The sequence below is a fragment of the Helobdella robusta genome (assembly GCF_000326865.2).
Source record: "Helobdella robusta unplaced genomic scaffold HELROscaffold_8, whole genome shotgun sequence".
Taxonomy (NCBI): domain Eukaryota; kingdom Metazoa; phylum Annelida; class Clitellata; order Rhynchobdellida; family Glossiphoniidae; genus Helobdella; species Helobdella robusta.
The window spans coordinates 1,592,220-1,606,972 of NW_008705459.1; the positions used below are offsets into that span (position 1 = coordinate 1,592,220).

The 14,753-nt window shown below is 33.6% G+C and overlaps 3 protein-coding genes across 3 annotated transcripts in view; all 3 read left to right on the forward strand.

Annotated features, from left to right (window-relative positions):
• HELRODRAFT_165469 (hypothetical protein) overlaps positions 1-299 on the forward strand; it is a gene marked incomplete at both ends in the record, with an annotated part of 2,612 nt that extends 2,313 nt beyond the window's left edge. The window contains one exon of the mRNA XM_009032040.1: positions 269-299. Coding sequence (XP_009030288.1) covers positions 269-299 — 31 coding nt within the window. The remainder of the gene's footprint in view (positions 1-268) is intronic.
• A 3,313-nt stretch (positions 300-3,612) lies between these two features.
• HELRODRAFT_165470 (hypothetical protein) lies at positions 3,613-5,079 on the forward strand (the record flags this gene model as incomplete). The annotated part of the gene is made up of 3 exons (XM_009032041.1): positions 3,613-3,796; positions 4,232-4,458; positions 5,008-5,079. The coding sequence occupies 3 exons, from the start codon at positions 3,613-3,615 to the stop codon at positions 5,077-5,079; spliced, it is 483 nt and encodes a 160-aa protein (XP_009030289.1).
• Positions 5,080-11,770: 6,691 nt separating this feature from the next.
• HELRODRAFT_189694 (hypothetical protein) lies at positions 11,771-13,057 on the forward strand. Its single transcript, XM_009032042.1, has 4 exons — positions 11,771-11,938; positions 12,014-12,151; positions 12,261-12,318; positions 12,497-13,057. The coding sequence occupies exons 1-4, from the start codon at positions 11,813-11,815 to the stop codon at positions 12,781-12,783; spliced, it is 609 nt and encodes a 202-aa protein (XP_009030290.1). The 5' UTR covers positions 11,771-11,812; the 3' UTR covers positions 12,784-13,057.
• Positions 13,058-14,753: the final 1,696 nt, after the last annotated feature.

Sequence of the window (14,753 nt, forward strand, 5' to 3'; positions counted from 1 at the left end):
ATCAGAATATTTAAAAATCTTCATCCTCATTGTCACACAAGTGAATATTATCTCGAGATGAAAATACTCAACATCAAAAACTTGTTCATCTACCACGTTGCAACATTCATTTTTAGATTTCTACGTCAGCAATTGCCGGCATTTTTTAGAAACTTTTTCACTTTTGGAACTTCCATTCAAGCAAGAATTACACGCCACACGCCACTTTTCTATGCTCCACCAGCCAGAATTAAAGTACTTTGCATGAGTTTGAAACATACCGGCCCAGGAATATGGGAGACGATTCCACAAGAAATTAAAGATTGTAACACTTTGCATCTTTTTAAAAATAAACTGAAAAATTTTTTAATTACGAAAAGTTCTGTTTTTCAAGGATAATAATGTATATGTATATATATGTATATAAGTGTGTACATATTTCATTAACATTGATACATTTTCTCCTATTGACAATTTTATTTTATCATTGAGAAGCAATTTTGAGCTGCACGGTGGCCGAGCCCACAAGAATTAATTTTCTTTTTTTGGTCTCCGAATCATTCATGCTTTTGTTTTGTTTGATTGAATAAAAGTGATTTGATTTGATATATATATATATATATATATATTAAGAATCACATGAAATAGAAACACAAAACTAAAATTACTAGACAAATCTTGGACCACAATGTTAAAATCTTACATTACAATAAAAACATTATAATTTTCGACTAGCCGAATCAATACTCATAGAACAAAGACATCCGATAATAAGTATTCAACAACGTGCAAATGAAATCCTTCCTACTAAGTAATTTAGAAGCAGAGGAATCATCGTAGAAGTGTCATATTAAACGAAATTGAAGATTGTAAAACTAATTAAATGAGCGTTAAGTATTTACTTTGAGCAAACAAGGAATCAACAAAGTAAAGTAGAGATACAGTATATGTATATTTGAGCATCTGGTCACATACACAGCGTATCAATTCGGTACAAGATGGTACAGGAATACCGAAAAAGCTTTTTTGCTCAATCATGCATAAAATAAACAAAAATTTTGGTTTTGAACTCAAGAAACTTGTAAATGATATTTACGATCAAATGTTCAATCAATCAATCGATGATCTTCCTTTGTTCATCAGGGGACCGTCGAGGCCGATGGTGTACCATGCTTTTTTCTTTTTTTCATTTTTAAAAACCTTTTCTATCTTTGGCCAGTTTTATTGAATTCAGAATACCAACACCAGTCCATTCAGTAATGTCATCTATCCATTTCTTTGCAGGTCTACCAACTTTTTTCTTCCAATCTCTTTTCCTCATTAGTACCATCTTAATCAATCGGTCTTCTCTCATTCTACAAATGTGTCCAAAAGATCCCAATTTTGTTCATGCCAGACAGAATCAAACGTTTTCTTAAAATCAACAAAGCAATGGTAGATTGTCTGACCGCTACTTTTTGCATCTTCCATCAGCAGTCTCAACATCGGAATTTGTTGGATCGTGCTTCTGTTCTTTCTGAAGCCTACTTGTTCTTCACGCCTTTTTCAGTCGTTCTTTTATGATGGTCAGCATGATCTTACATACGTGAGGAATTAGTGCAATTGATCTGTAATTATTACAGTCTTTTTAGTCTCCCTTTTTCGGCAGCATAACCAGAACTTACCACTTTCCCAAATTTCTTGACAGATTGTGTAAATTTCTTTACACCCGACTTGTCCTCCTGCTCTTATCAATTCTATCGGAATGCCATTCTTCCCTGTTCTTTTGTTGTTCTTCGTTTTATTCATTGCTCTTGTAATTTCTTCCCTCGTTATTTCACTTTCTTCTTCATTGAACGTTAGATAAATCGAAAAGTTAACTAACGCCGAACAGCTGTGATTCCCATCAATAATATATATATATATATATATATATATATATATATATATATATATATATATATATATTCTCTTAGCTGCCGAAGAAGATACAATGGCCAGATCGAAGTTGAGCCAGAGTTATTCTTGTTGTTCGGGGTAGGGTTTCCTCTGAGCTATCTGTTGAGGGCATTGGTTAAGGCCATCCATTCATTAAGTAGTACGGGAGCGTTGTATGATTCGGTGGCGGACTTAGCAGCCGTTCTATGTAGTGACTTTATAACTGCTTTTAGTGTAGCATGGCTTTCGAACATGGTATGACGGATTTTACTGTTGAGGTCAATTTTGACGTCAGCATGGTTTTCATTTCTCGCGAGTTGGGTCACGAGAACATGGCATGGATGTTGAGGGTCGTAGCATTGTGCGATAAATTGTGAGGAGAGGAGATCTATAATATCTGTTGTATTATCGAGAGCATTTGGCATTCGGAGAGTAGATGTTTCTCCGAGGTGGCTTTATGACAGCCAGTTGTGATGCGCAAGGCGGTATTCTCAGTGTGCTGTAAACGGTCGAGGTTGGAGTCTGATGTAAGTGAGGTGGGGCAAGCATATTTTTTCATTGGCCTTCCTATGGATTTGTAGACTTGCAGAATTGTCTCCTTGTCTTGACCATAGGAGGTGCCGCTGATAGCTTTCAGTATTTATTCCGTTTTACAGCCATGGGTGCTAACAATCTGTTGTTTTTTTTTGTGGTGAAAATGAAAGACGATCTTCGTATAATGAATAAATATTTAATTCAATTATTTGTTGGTCATTCTGATCCAACACCTTTTGCCTTTCTAGTAGTAGCATGATTCCACGCTCATTAAATTTTTGGTTTTTCCTGGCAAAGAACTAATCCATGTGATTTTTGACGTGTTCATTTGAGGTAAAGGTTTTACCTCCAAAAAATTTTGCAGTGACTGGAACAAATAATAATCCGAAGGGGCCAGGTCTGGAGAATATGGTAGGTGTGGCAGTACATCCCATCCAGGCTGTAAAAGCTTTTGGCGAGTGACCAAACTTTTATGAGGTCTCGCATTATCTTGGTAGAACACTACACCTTGTCTGTTGATTAATTCTGTTTTTTTCTGTTGAAGTGCATTATTCAGTATTGTCCACACATCTTTTCCATATACATCGGTTAATTTCTTTCTAGCTTGAACAGCATTTTTACCTCTTCTATAGCAAAATGTAAATTATAACGAAAATGCTTCTTATTGCTCCTCACATTTCGAAGGGCACCGATCAAAAACTGCTACGTAAAATCAATTGAATTTATTCACATACAAGCCATATTTACATATTGTTACGTTTGACGCTCGTAACTTCCAACACCAATTTTATAACTTAAATGATCTTTATATTTCCATCAACAGTGTTGAGCTTCAAACGATCGTCAAATTATCGTTATCCCGTAGATTCAAGATTTCCGATATTTAAACACAACTACTTCAAACGCAAATTTTGTTGAACGTTATTTGAATGCCAACATTATTGAAACAATAAACTAATCCAAGTAACTATATAAATCAAATTTACGACTTTGCTTTCTCTGCTGGAAACCCGACTAAACCTGACTAGGCAGGACATATACACAGTCTTGATTTTTAGCATAGATTCAATAGTTCTTTACAATCCTTCATCCAAAGATTACAAATATAGCATAGATAACAATGATCAAATAATAAATAATATAGTGCAATTTTATCATTGGTTATAACATAATATTTTACGGATGTCCTGTATGAAAAATGTGTGGCAACCTTCGGTTACAACGGAAAGGTTGGAAAGCCAGCAGTACAAAAATCAAGAAGACAAAACGAGTAGATCTGGTAAAATGGTAGAAAAAACGACTAAGGAACCATTAGAAGAATGCTGCCGCAGAAGAACGAGTTGGCCTAGACACACTCTGGGACGAAGTTAGAGCGGTATTAGCCAGTTTGCGCAAAGCCGAAAGGATTGATCTAAAAAAGCGTCAAACGTCTCCGTTGACTATTTATTAGTATATATATATGATTGGTAAACCATTACCCGCGTTAGGCCAGACGAATAAGGTTTAAGATAACACAACTCAATTATATATATATATATATATATATATATATATATATATATATATATATATATATATATATATATGTGTGTGTGTTTGTGTGTGTGTGTGTACAATGATAAACATTTACATTTTTTTATTTATTCCCATGTTTGTTTTCAGATTAGATGTCATTCTGCTGTGTGTTCAAGTGTATAAAATTGGCTGTTAAAAGCTGCCGCATTTTTTGAAAATATATAAACATCCTGCAAGTTAAGAAAATTTCGCATTATGTTTTCTCAATCTAATTCATCACATCCAGCAATTCTGCCTTTGAATCATCCCACTATTATTGCCTCTAACCCTTCTTCTCATCCCATCATCACCACTAACGCATCTCTCAAATATCCAAAAAAAGCTATTGCCACCCTTGGGTTGGTTCAAATTGGAGTTGGAGTAATTTTTATTATTTGTGGAATTATTGAACTTGTTTATCTGACCAGAGGAAATTTGACGTCTTTAGGATATGGAATATGGTGTGGAGTAATGGTTGGTTTAACGTTTTACTGTTTTTAACATTCTTTTTTCAATTTTATTAACAAAATTTAATGTTTATTTATTTAATTGCTCTTCATTTAATGAAACAATTTTAATAATTATCAAAAAGTTTGATTTATTATTTAAAAATTTCAGTATTTCATTCCTGGTTTGTTAGGATTTCTGTCAAGTAGAAACCCCAAAAAAGGACTGGTTGTTATTTTCGAATATTATTGTATGTACACGACACTGACACAAATCTATGTGTGTATATATATATATATATGTATAAATATATATATATATATATATATTACTGGTAAACCATTATCGACATCAATAAACCAAAAATAAATATACAACAAAAAAATGACAACCTCACTTCCAACCCGGCGCTTAACCAACAACGGAAACAAAGAAGTAATAAAAACTATCATCGTAAATAGTGACAAAGAAGAATATGATGCTATCGATGAAGAAAAGGAGACCAAAGAAGATGACCAGCCAATTAAGAAACCTGACACCTAATTTGCATCAAAGTTCAATTTTACAACACCAAAGTTAATTTTTACAACGTCAAAGTTAATCTTGACAAAGTCAATATTTCCCTATATATACAACAAGGAGCACTGACGATGATTCATTCGGAATCGAAATATGGCCTTATTTGCAGCATGAATTCGAAAAATAAGTTTATTTTGAATTTTAATAAACTAAACGTTCACCAAAAAACTTTAGTGAGAAAAATCGAAAAAACGAACTACAAACATATTAACGCCAAACATTCGGTAGAATTTATAGAATATTGTAAAATATATATATATATATATATATATATATATATATATATATATATATATATATATATATATCGATCAATCAATCAATCTTCGTTTTGCGTCCAGAGACCCGGTTTCCCGAGGTAGGACGTTGTTTTCTTTGCCATCAACTTTTTGTATCTATTTCATTTAAATTTAGAGCTTTCATGTTTTGCTCGATTGTTTGCGACCAGGACTTCTTTGGACGGCCTTTGGGACGTGTGCCAGGTACTTAACATCTGCAAGAGAAGTTATGGCAAAGTTGTAGTAACGTTTGGATACCTGCAGTACCAGATGCTTTGATAATGTCATTTGTGAGTCCAGAGGGCCCTGCTGCCTTTCCATCCTTCATAGCTTTCAGAGCTTCTGTAAGCTCCTCTACAGTGATGTCTGGAATCGGACCTTCGATGAGTGGAGCGTCAAAGTTAACATTGATGGGATTTGTTTCGTTTAACAGACGGTTGAAGTATTCTCTCCACTGTAGCTTGATCTCATCTTATTCAAGAACCATCTCATTTTTGTCATTTTTAATACATGAGGCACCAACTATGTCTTTTTTCGTACGCTTTGCTTGTTTTGCTATACGATACAGAGATTTCATTTGTTCACCTTTGCTTTTAGTGAGCCACTCTTTGCATTGATCTGTCCGAGCCAGTGCAACTTGACGTCTTGCATAGTTGTTCTTCTCACAGAAAATTTTTTGGTCATCAACAGACCAATTTTTGCCATTGCTTGTATGCAACTTTCTTTTCAGCTATTGCATTTTGTTTACTGTCATTCCACCACCAAGTGTCCCGTTCATGCTGACGTTTTGTACCAGTTTTCCCACAAACTGTAGTTGCAGCGTTCATCAAAACAGTTTTGTATGTACTCCAATCTGTACTGGCTTGCGATTGGTGGTCTAACTGTGTGGCGACAATCTGTTGAAATTTTTCTCGATGAACATTGCTTTTCAGCTTCCACGTTTTGATTCTCCGAGGCATTTGTTTAGACTTATGTTTTGACAGTTCGACAACCAGGTCTGCCACAAGGAGTCTATGTTGGGCGACACATGATTCGCCAGGTATAACTTTGACGTTTTTGAATAGCCTTCGGTGTTGTTGCTTGACAACGAAGAAATCAATTTGCGTGGCTGATGGTCCACTTTTGTATGTTATGAGATGTTCCAACCTCTTTCTAAAATATGTATTCAGTAAACAAAACCCGTGACTTTCAGCAAACTCAAGGATGCGGTTGCCATCTTCATTCCGTTTTCCATAGCCAAAACCGCCATGTACGTTGTCAAAACCATCTGTTTTCTCTCCAACGTGGCCATTGAGATCGCCTCCAATCAGGATTATTTCAGATTTTGGTATTGTTGAGATGGTGTCAGAGAATGCAGTCCAGAAGTCATTTTTCATCTCTTCTGATTCGCCTGTCTGTGGTGCGTATGCAGAAAAAAATAATCATTGTTTGCTTTTCTATGCGAAGCTTGATCCACATGAGACGGGAATTAATCCTTTTAATATCCAGTACTTCTTGGGCTAGCGGTCCTCTGACAAAAATTCCAACACCATTTTTGGCCGTCTTTTGACCATTCCAGAATAGTTTATATTTTTCTTTGTCTGAGTTGACATGACAGACACCATTCGGTTTCCATCGGGTTTCCTGAAGGCAGCTGATGTCAATCCTTCTACGCTCGAGCATTTCTGCGATTTCCATGCTGCGGCCAGTCTGTGATCAAACATTGAGCGTTTCAAGTCTAAGTACCATAGAGGGGCCATTCTGAAATTTTCTGCAACATCCCTCCGCTATTGCATACTTCCCAGGGAATCTTGGCACCCCTTGACCACCTAAGGCCTGTTGGGGACTAGGGGCCGTTGTTTTTCTTTGTGATGGCATAGGAATAATTTGGGGGAAAGTTTTTACATCCGGACACCCATCCTGACGACAACCACCAGTTATAAGCGATGGGCCTAGCCTTTCGCTCGAAAGCACGCAAGGCAGCGTGAATGCAGTTTTATGTCGTACCCAGGACCAATTCAATGAAATGAAATTTTCAAAAATTTGAAAATGAAACGTTAAAATGATCTCAGCGACTAATTTAAACAATAACATGCATCGGTAAGCATAGCAGGTATAAAAATCTTTAAAACCCTCAGGCATAAGTGAAATCATTGTATGTATATATATATATATATATATATATATATATATATATATATATATATATATATATATATATATATATATATCAACAAAATCAACAAACTCACAGGCATCTTCTACAAAATCAAATATAAACTCTCTCTTTCTGCTCTTCGCACGCTTTATTACACATTCATCTACCCTTATCTAACCTACTGCATCACACTATGGGGAAATAGTCCAAAAAGCCATCTGAATAACCTAATACTCTCTCAAAAAAGATCAATACGTTTAATTTTTAACCTCAAACCTGATTCCCATACTAAACCCTTCTTCATCCTAGCAAAATTTTTACCACTTAACTTCATCTGTCTTTACTACTCTGCCTTATTCGTTTTTAAATTTATCAACAATATTCTCTCACCTCACTTTATCAACTTTTACACATTAAGTAACTCCGTCCAATCTACAACCACTAGACACACCCCTCTCTTCTATATCTACAAATCTCGCCTCAAATTAATCCAGACAAGCATAAAAATAACAGGTCCTAAAATTTGGACAGAACTTGTACCTCCTCATCTAAGAGCCATCATAAACCTACAACATTTCAAGTCAAAATTCCGTGCTTTTTTATTGACACTGGATCTCGACTCCACCATCTAATACTATATTAAGAATACGTTAGAACAAATGATGCGGATGAATGGTCTTTATGAATGGTTAAACATTTATGTGTTTATATATGTACTGAGCGAACATAGTTATATGTCTATATATGAATGACACGAACATTTACTTATTTATCTTCAATTATCTTTCTGCTTCAGTTATTTTCCTTATTTTATTCCATTAACTATTCATGTATCTACCTGCGGAGGCCACCACAAGACAAAAAGTCTTATTCGGTCTCCGCATATTCAACTTCATAACATTTATTCACTTATTTGATATGTTGTTGATTATGAATAAAACTTTGAAAATGAAATGAATGAAATATATATTTTACAATTTTTTATAAATTCTACCGAATGTTTGGCGCTAACATGTTTGTAGTTCGTTTTTTCGATTTTTCTCACTAAAGTTTTTTGGTGAACGTTTAGTTTATTAAGTATTTACAAAGTAGATGAAGCTATTCTTAAAAATATCATCAATAAAAATGTCACACCAACCAACCCAAATAGTGAAGTTAAACTCCGAATTTATTACAACAATAAAAAGACGTCTCACCTAATACTGAAAAACAACTGTAGTCCTAGAGATAACTCTGTGTTAAAGCGTAATCACGTAATATATGAATTTAATTGCCCCTTTGACGGCTATGCACGTCACCATGACTCATATATCGGGATTACTACTACCTCACTGACTAGAAGGCTTACGATGCATAAACAGAGTGGTGCTATCAAATCTCATTTGGACTCAACACACTCAATCATTATTAGCCGTGAAATCCTCGACAGCAACACCAAAGTAATATACCAGAACAGCACTACACGCATCTTAAAATTGCAGAAGCAGTCCTAATTGGCATCAATAAACCAAAAATAAATATACAACAAAAAATGACAACCTCACTCCCAACCTGACGCTTAACCAACAATGAAAACAAAGAAATAATAAAAACTAGCATTGTAAATAGTGACAAAGAAGAATATGATGCTATCGATGAAGAAATGGAGACCAAAGTAGGTGACCAGCCAATAAAGAAACCTGACACCTAATTTCCATCTAAGTTCATTTTGACAAAGTCAATATTTCTCTATATAAACATCAACCGCACTGATGATGATTCATTCGAAATCGAAATATGCCCTTATTTGCAGCATGAATTCGGAAAATAAGTTTATTTTGAATTTTAATAAACTAAACGTTCACTAAAAAACTTCAGTGAGAAAAATCAAAAAAACGAACTACAAACATATTAACGCCAAACATTCGGTAGAATTTATAGAATATTGTAAAAATTATGGTCTATTACCAACATATATATATATATATATATATATATATATATATATATATATATATATATATAAACTTTAAAAAAACTTTAGTGAGAAAAATCGAAAAAACGAACTATAAACGAACTACTCTATACATTCGGTAGAATTTATAGAATATTGTAAAATATATATATATATATATATATATATATATATATATATATACATACATACATACATATATATATACATACATACATATATACTGAGTTGCTACCCTACTTTGTTGATTCCTTGTTTGTTCAAAGTGAATACTTAACGCTCATTTAATAAGTTTTGCAATCTTCAACTTCGTCCAATAATGCCCACACTTACCAATATTACATTTGAACAAATATATTAGGTAGCTAAGATCCATTATTGATTCCGGTTTACTAGTGCAGTTGTTTTTCATCACAAGTTCTTTGGTTGAAGTAGTATATTCGTATGTATTGGTTTACAACAGGTCCAAAAACAAAAATTTAAATGTTTCTACGAGTGTAAGTGAAAGTTTGCTTTATGTAGTCGTGACTTCAAGGGTTGCCGCCGGCTGAGACGTTGATGTCGGACGTTCGGCGGCGACGACGGTCGTAATTTGGTTGAATTGTTACTGGGTCTACTGCTGACTTGAACAAGTCCAACAGGTTGAGTGTGTGTTGAGTGTGCGTGAATGTTGCTAAGTCTCCTGTTTGTTGACTGTACTGTTTGGTGAGTGCGCATCTGCAGACTTGGAACCGACACCGTTCTTTTCTGCCCAACGTTTACAATTGTTACTACCAACGTTAATGCTATCACCGCTCCACATTACTACCACTAACGTAAATTTTATCCACCAAAGGTTACCGACGTTTACACCAACTTAACGTAACTATTTTCTACTAAAACAACCACCAACCTACTCGAGATATATTAATTAGTTTACGTTAAAGAAAACTGACCAGCTTTTGTAATATCTCACCAACAGAATTATCGTTTTTTTTCTGCCTTTCTTCCCGGGCTCGTATGTTTATACCAGGGCATCGAACCGGAGCTGAACCGAAACCGTTAAAAACCGAAATTTTGCTCGGAACAAAAACCGTAACCGAATCGAAATATTGTTTGCTAGTTTAGCCGAAACCGAAAACCGTAACGAAATAAATAACGATTCGATGCTAATAATTTAAAAGAAAATATTTTTGTCAAATTCAGAAAAAAAAAATTCAGATAATATTTCGTCTTTTGAAATTCTATGTTAATTTTTATTATCTTTGAAAATTTGTTATCTCTCTTTTCGTTTGAGTTCGCCGATCATTTGGGTAAGAATTGCCGCGTGAAGAGAAATCCAGTAAAATCGGAGAAATTAGAGATCTATTTTAGGTTGCATTGTTGTTGAAAATGATTTACGATCAACCGTTACAAAAATCGAAAAGTTAAATAGGAAGTTAACTAACGCTGAACATGCTGTGATTTTCATCTATAATTGCATTCCTAACAATCTTAATCCAATATATATATATATAAATATATATATATATATATTTATTGTTAAATTTATTTGCCCATTTTGTATTTATCAACTTTTTTATTATGGACTCAACACAGCGTAGTTTTTGACATTCGTATTTATTGTGAAATTGTGACATATTAGAAGCTGACAACGTTGTTTCGGCTAAGTAGCCATCATCAGAGCCTAAAACCAATGAAATATAAGAAATTTAATTAAAATAAATGAAAATTAAACGAATTATGTAAATTATTTAGCGGACATGATAGATAAGATATTAAAAATAAAATTGGAATTGAAAGTGAAGTTAAAATGGTACCTTGCGAAGGATGTAACCTAAAAGTTAAATTAATACTAAAACATGAAATTAAATAAAAGTTACTAATTAATAAAAGGTAAAATAAATGAAAATAAAACTGGAAAGTTGGAAGAATAGGAAAAAAACAATCCGTGTGTGATGAATGTGGTGTAATCACTAGTATAAAATATGGAACGCTAAGTATATTCTACACAAATTAAATGCATAACTAAGATTACGAATGTCAAAAACTACGCTGTGTTGAGTCCATAATAAAAAAGTTGATAAATGCAAAATGGGCAAATAAATTTAACAAAATATCTATTAATGAAAACCTCGTTCCTAAATATATATATATATATATATATATATATATATATATATATATATATATATATATATATGTATGTATGTATGTATAAATTTATCTCAAAAAAACTTATCATATTTTTCAAAGATGAACTTATGCTTACTTTTGAGATATGAGAAGGGTCATCTAGAAATAAATAAAAAATATATATCTTTTCATTCTTTGTAACGTTGTGTTATTAAGACACTTCTATATTTGTACACATGCTGTGGTGAATTGTGGATATTTACCTGTTTTTAACCATTAAACTATTAAGTCTTTGTTCTCTAACAGATAATATCATTCATGGTAATGTGCATTATTGCTGCTGTCTTGACTCCATGCAGCCTTTCGTTTGGGATCATTTATGCCACAACAATCCCAAGATACTATTACGAATATGACTATTACAGAGGATATAACCAATATCGTGTGAGGACATTTTTTTGTGTTTTTCTGAATATCCCAAGATTTTCATTATTTTTATTATTGTTTTTCTATTTTCAGCCTTATCATTCTAACAACTGGAATGATTCTATAATTGCCATATCTGCTATCATGGCTATATTATCATGCGTTGAAGCTGTCGTCGCCATTGTATGCTCTGCACTCTGCTGCAGAGCAGTTTGCTGTTGTAGGAAAAAAGTACGGTTTCTCTTCAACTTATAGTTTATTTATTAAAGTTTTTACCAACATTCACAATTAAGATTAAACTTTCTTTATTATCAACAATAATATTTTAAAAAATGCTAAGGAAACATTCATCCAAGTGTACGATCCCGCCACTCAGAGAGTTACTTTTATTCCAATTGGTTTGATTGTTTTTTACTTTATAGTGTTTCAATTCAAGTAATTCCCATTGGTACCATTGGTCTAATTATTTTTCTATTATTATGATTTTAAATCTCGAAGACTCATTGTTTGAATATATTAAATAAAATTTGATATTTATGTTTCAATCAAATAATTTGATGATAACTTCTTCAACAGTGCGTCACCAGAATTTGATGATTGCGCCTTACGGTTCTGCCTTAGCACCCTATAACCTTGCAGCACCTTATAACCCTGGATCGACATATAATCCTGGATCGACATATAATCCTGGAGCCGCATATAATTCTGGAGCCGCATATAATCCAGAGGCGGTTGGACCAGTTCCATCAACGGATGTGGTTCCACCCTATGACCAATCTTTCATTGGTTCACAACAAAATAATTTGCCATCTTATGATGACAGCACTAAAAAAAGTGGAAACAAAGCTTTTGAATTTTCATAAATTTGAACAGCTCTTTGATATACGAATTTCATTTTTACTTACAAATGTTTATGAACGTAAACCTTTTAATCAAATCTGTAGAGACAACTGTTTAATTGACATTCAGCTTAGCGAATCATTTTTGTTGTAGACTTGTTACTTTGTTAACGATCCAGATGCACAATGCCTTTCTATTTAAACTTGCTTCTATTTAATTTTATACTTAATTTTGTTAAACTTACTCAATTTTACAATTTTTGAAGTTATTAAAGTGTTTTATTTTAAAAAATAAAAAGACTTTTTGACAGTGGCTGACAGAGGTGCATCAAAGGCTGAAAAGGGAATCGTTTAAATCGTTATAAATCAGCTTTAGATCAATGTCGCTGTCATCAAGCGACATCTTTTCATAGAGAGGCCACAGAAAAATCAAAAATGTTTCTGAGTTTGATTAAAAATAAAACTAATGTTTTAGAGTTATCAAACTCCGCTCTTTCCACAAAAATAGAGCAAAATTGAAAATTGCTTAACACTATTATTGAAACTATTAAACTTTGCGAAAGAGAATTTTGCTTTGCGTGGACACCGGGATGACGGTGCATTAGGTCTCAAATCTGATAACAATCAGGGGAATTTCAGAGCGCTATTAAAATACAGTACTGAATGTACAAGATCCGCCACTGAATGTATATGTATTATACATTCAGTGGCGGATCTTGGGGAAAGGCCGGAGAGACCATCACCCAGTTGTGAGCTGTATATTTATTAAAAGAACTCAGCTTTTGCATAAAAAACACCATTTTATATCAAAAAATGGTCGAAAGCTTAATTTTGGCAACTCTACCACAAACCCTAACCCTGTCCAAATTTGAAAAAAAATTAAACTTTTAAAAAATTTGCCCCCCCCCTCTCGTCAAAGTTGTCTAGATCCGCCACTGGATGTTAAATTTACAGAGATGGGAATTGTGCATTATTTTCGTCACTCCAGTTGTCAATCATATCTTGTTCAATATGTTTAGGCTCTGGTAATTACTATTTCAATAAATTCCGTATGACAGTTGAAGTTTAAAGGTCTGTTACACTCTTCCAAAGTTCAGAGAAATTAACAACATGTCAACAGCGTATATGAATGCGTGCTAACGACGCATCACAAAAATACGTGTGATGGCTCAATGGTTAAAGGCGCCTGGTCTTGCCGTTGCGGTGACTAGGTTGAAATGCAAAGAGATCCATGTATATGATATGCAATGTGAATAATGCATTGTACAGTCGAGGTTGATTAATGTTACGCTGCTTGATGACAACTGACCCTGTTTTTATGTGCAAATTGTGAGGTGGTAATCCAGACAATGCCAGTAAATTTAAAAACTCTGTGGGATAGTTGACTAAGTCATCCTGTTTCATAACGGCGTCGATTGATTTAAAGAAAACCAACTGTCCTGAAAAAAAAACTCTAAATAGTCACATTAAGATTTTCGACATCTTTATTTTTCGCCGCCAATATTGATCGTTCACCCAGGCAATTATGATTATTGAACTTTTGCGCTATATCTGGGAAAACACGCTGATTAAACTCCTCTTTTGAGTATGTGATGTGACAGAAATCTGTGTAACGTGATGAATCCAGTCGAGATGTCTACTGCAACTTTATTATTTCCAATGTCTAACAACTGCTTCGCAAACACATTCGCAGTTTCATCTTTTTGCAAAAATACTCGCATGTTAGTAGTTAGTTGAGTGTCTTTACATACTGTTAAATTTCTTGTAACGTATATCGTTTAATTAATTGATATTAATATAATATTGAAAGACATTAAAAGAAAATAAACTTAGAAACGTTTTTGACTCGTTTATTATCAACCGGAACAACAAAAAGTGAATTTACATACAAAGTATAGAACTTTTAGCCAAAAGAAGATAGATGTATGTATATCTTAATGTTTTAAAATAAAACATAAAACTTAACACTTCATTTTATTCAAAAACATTAGATG

Excerpts from the sequence above, each read along its gene's own strand:
- HELRODRAFT_189694 (XM_009032042.1), top strand. The coding sequence starts at position 11,813 with ATGGTAATGTGCATTATTGCTGCTGTCTTGACTCCATGCAGCCTTTCG. Across the intron at positions 11,939-12,013 it reads GAGGATATAACCAATATCGT|CCTTATCATTCTAACAACTG; the intron begins GTGAGGACATTT and ends TTCTATTTTCAG. Across the intron at positions 12,152-12,260 it reads TTTGCTGTTGTAGGAAAAAA|GAAACATTCATCCAAGTGTA; the intron begins GTACGGTTTCTC and ends AAAAATGCTAAG.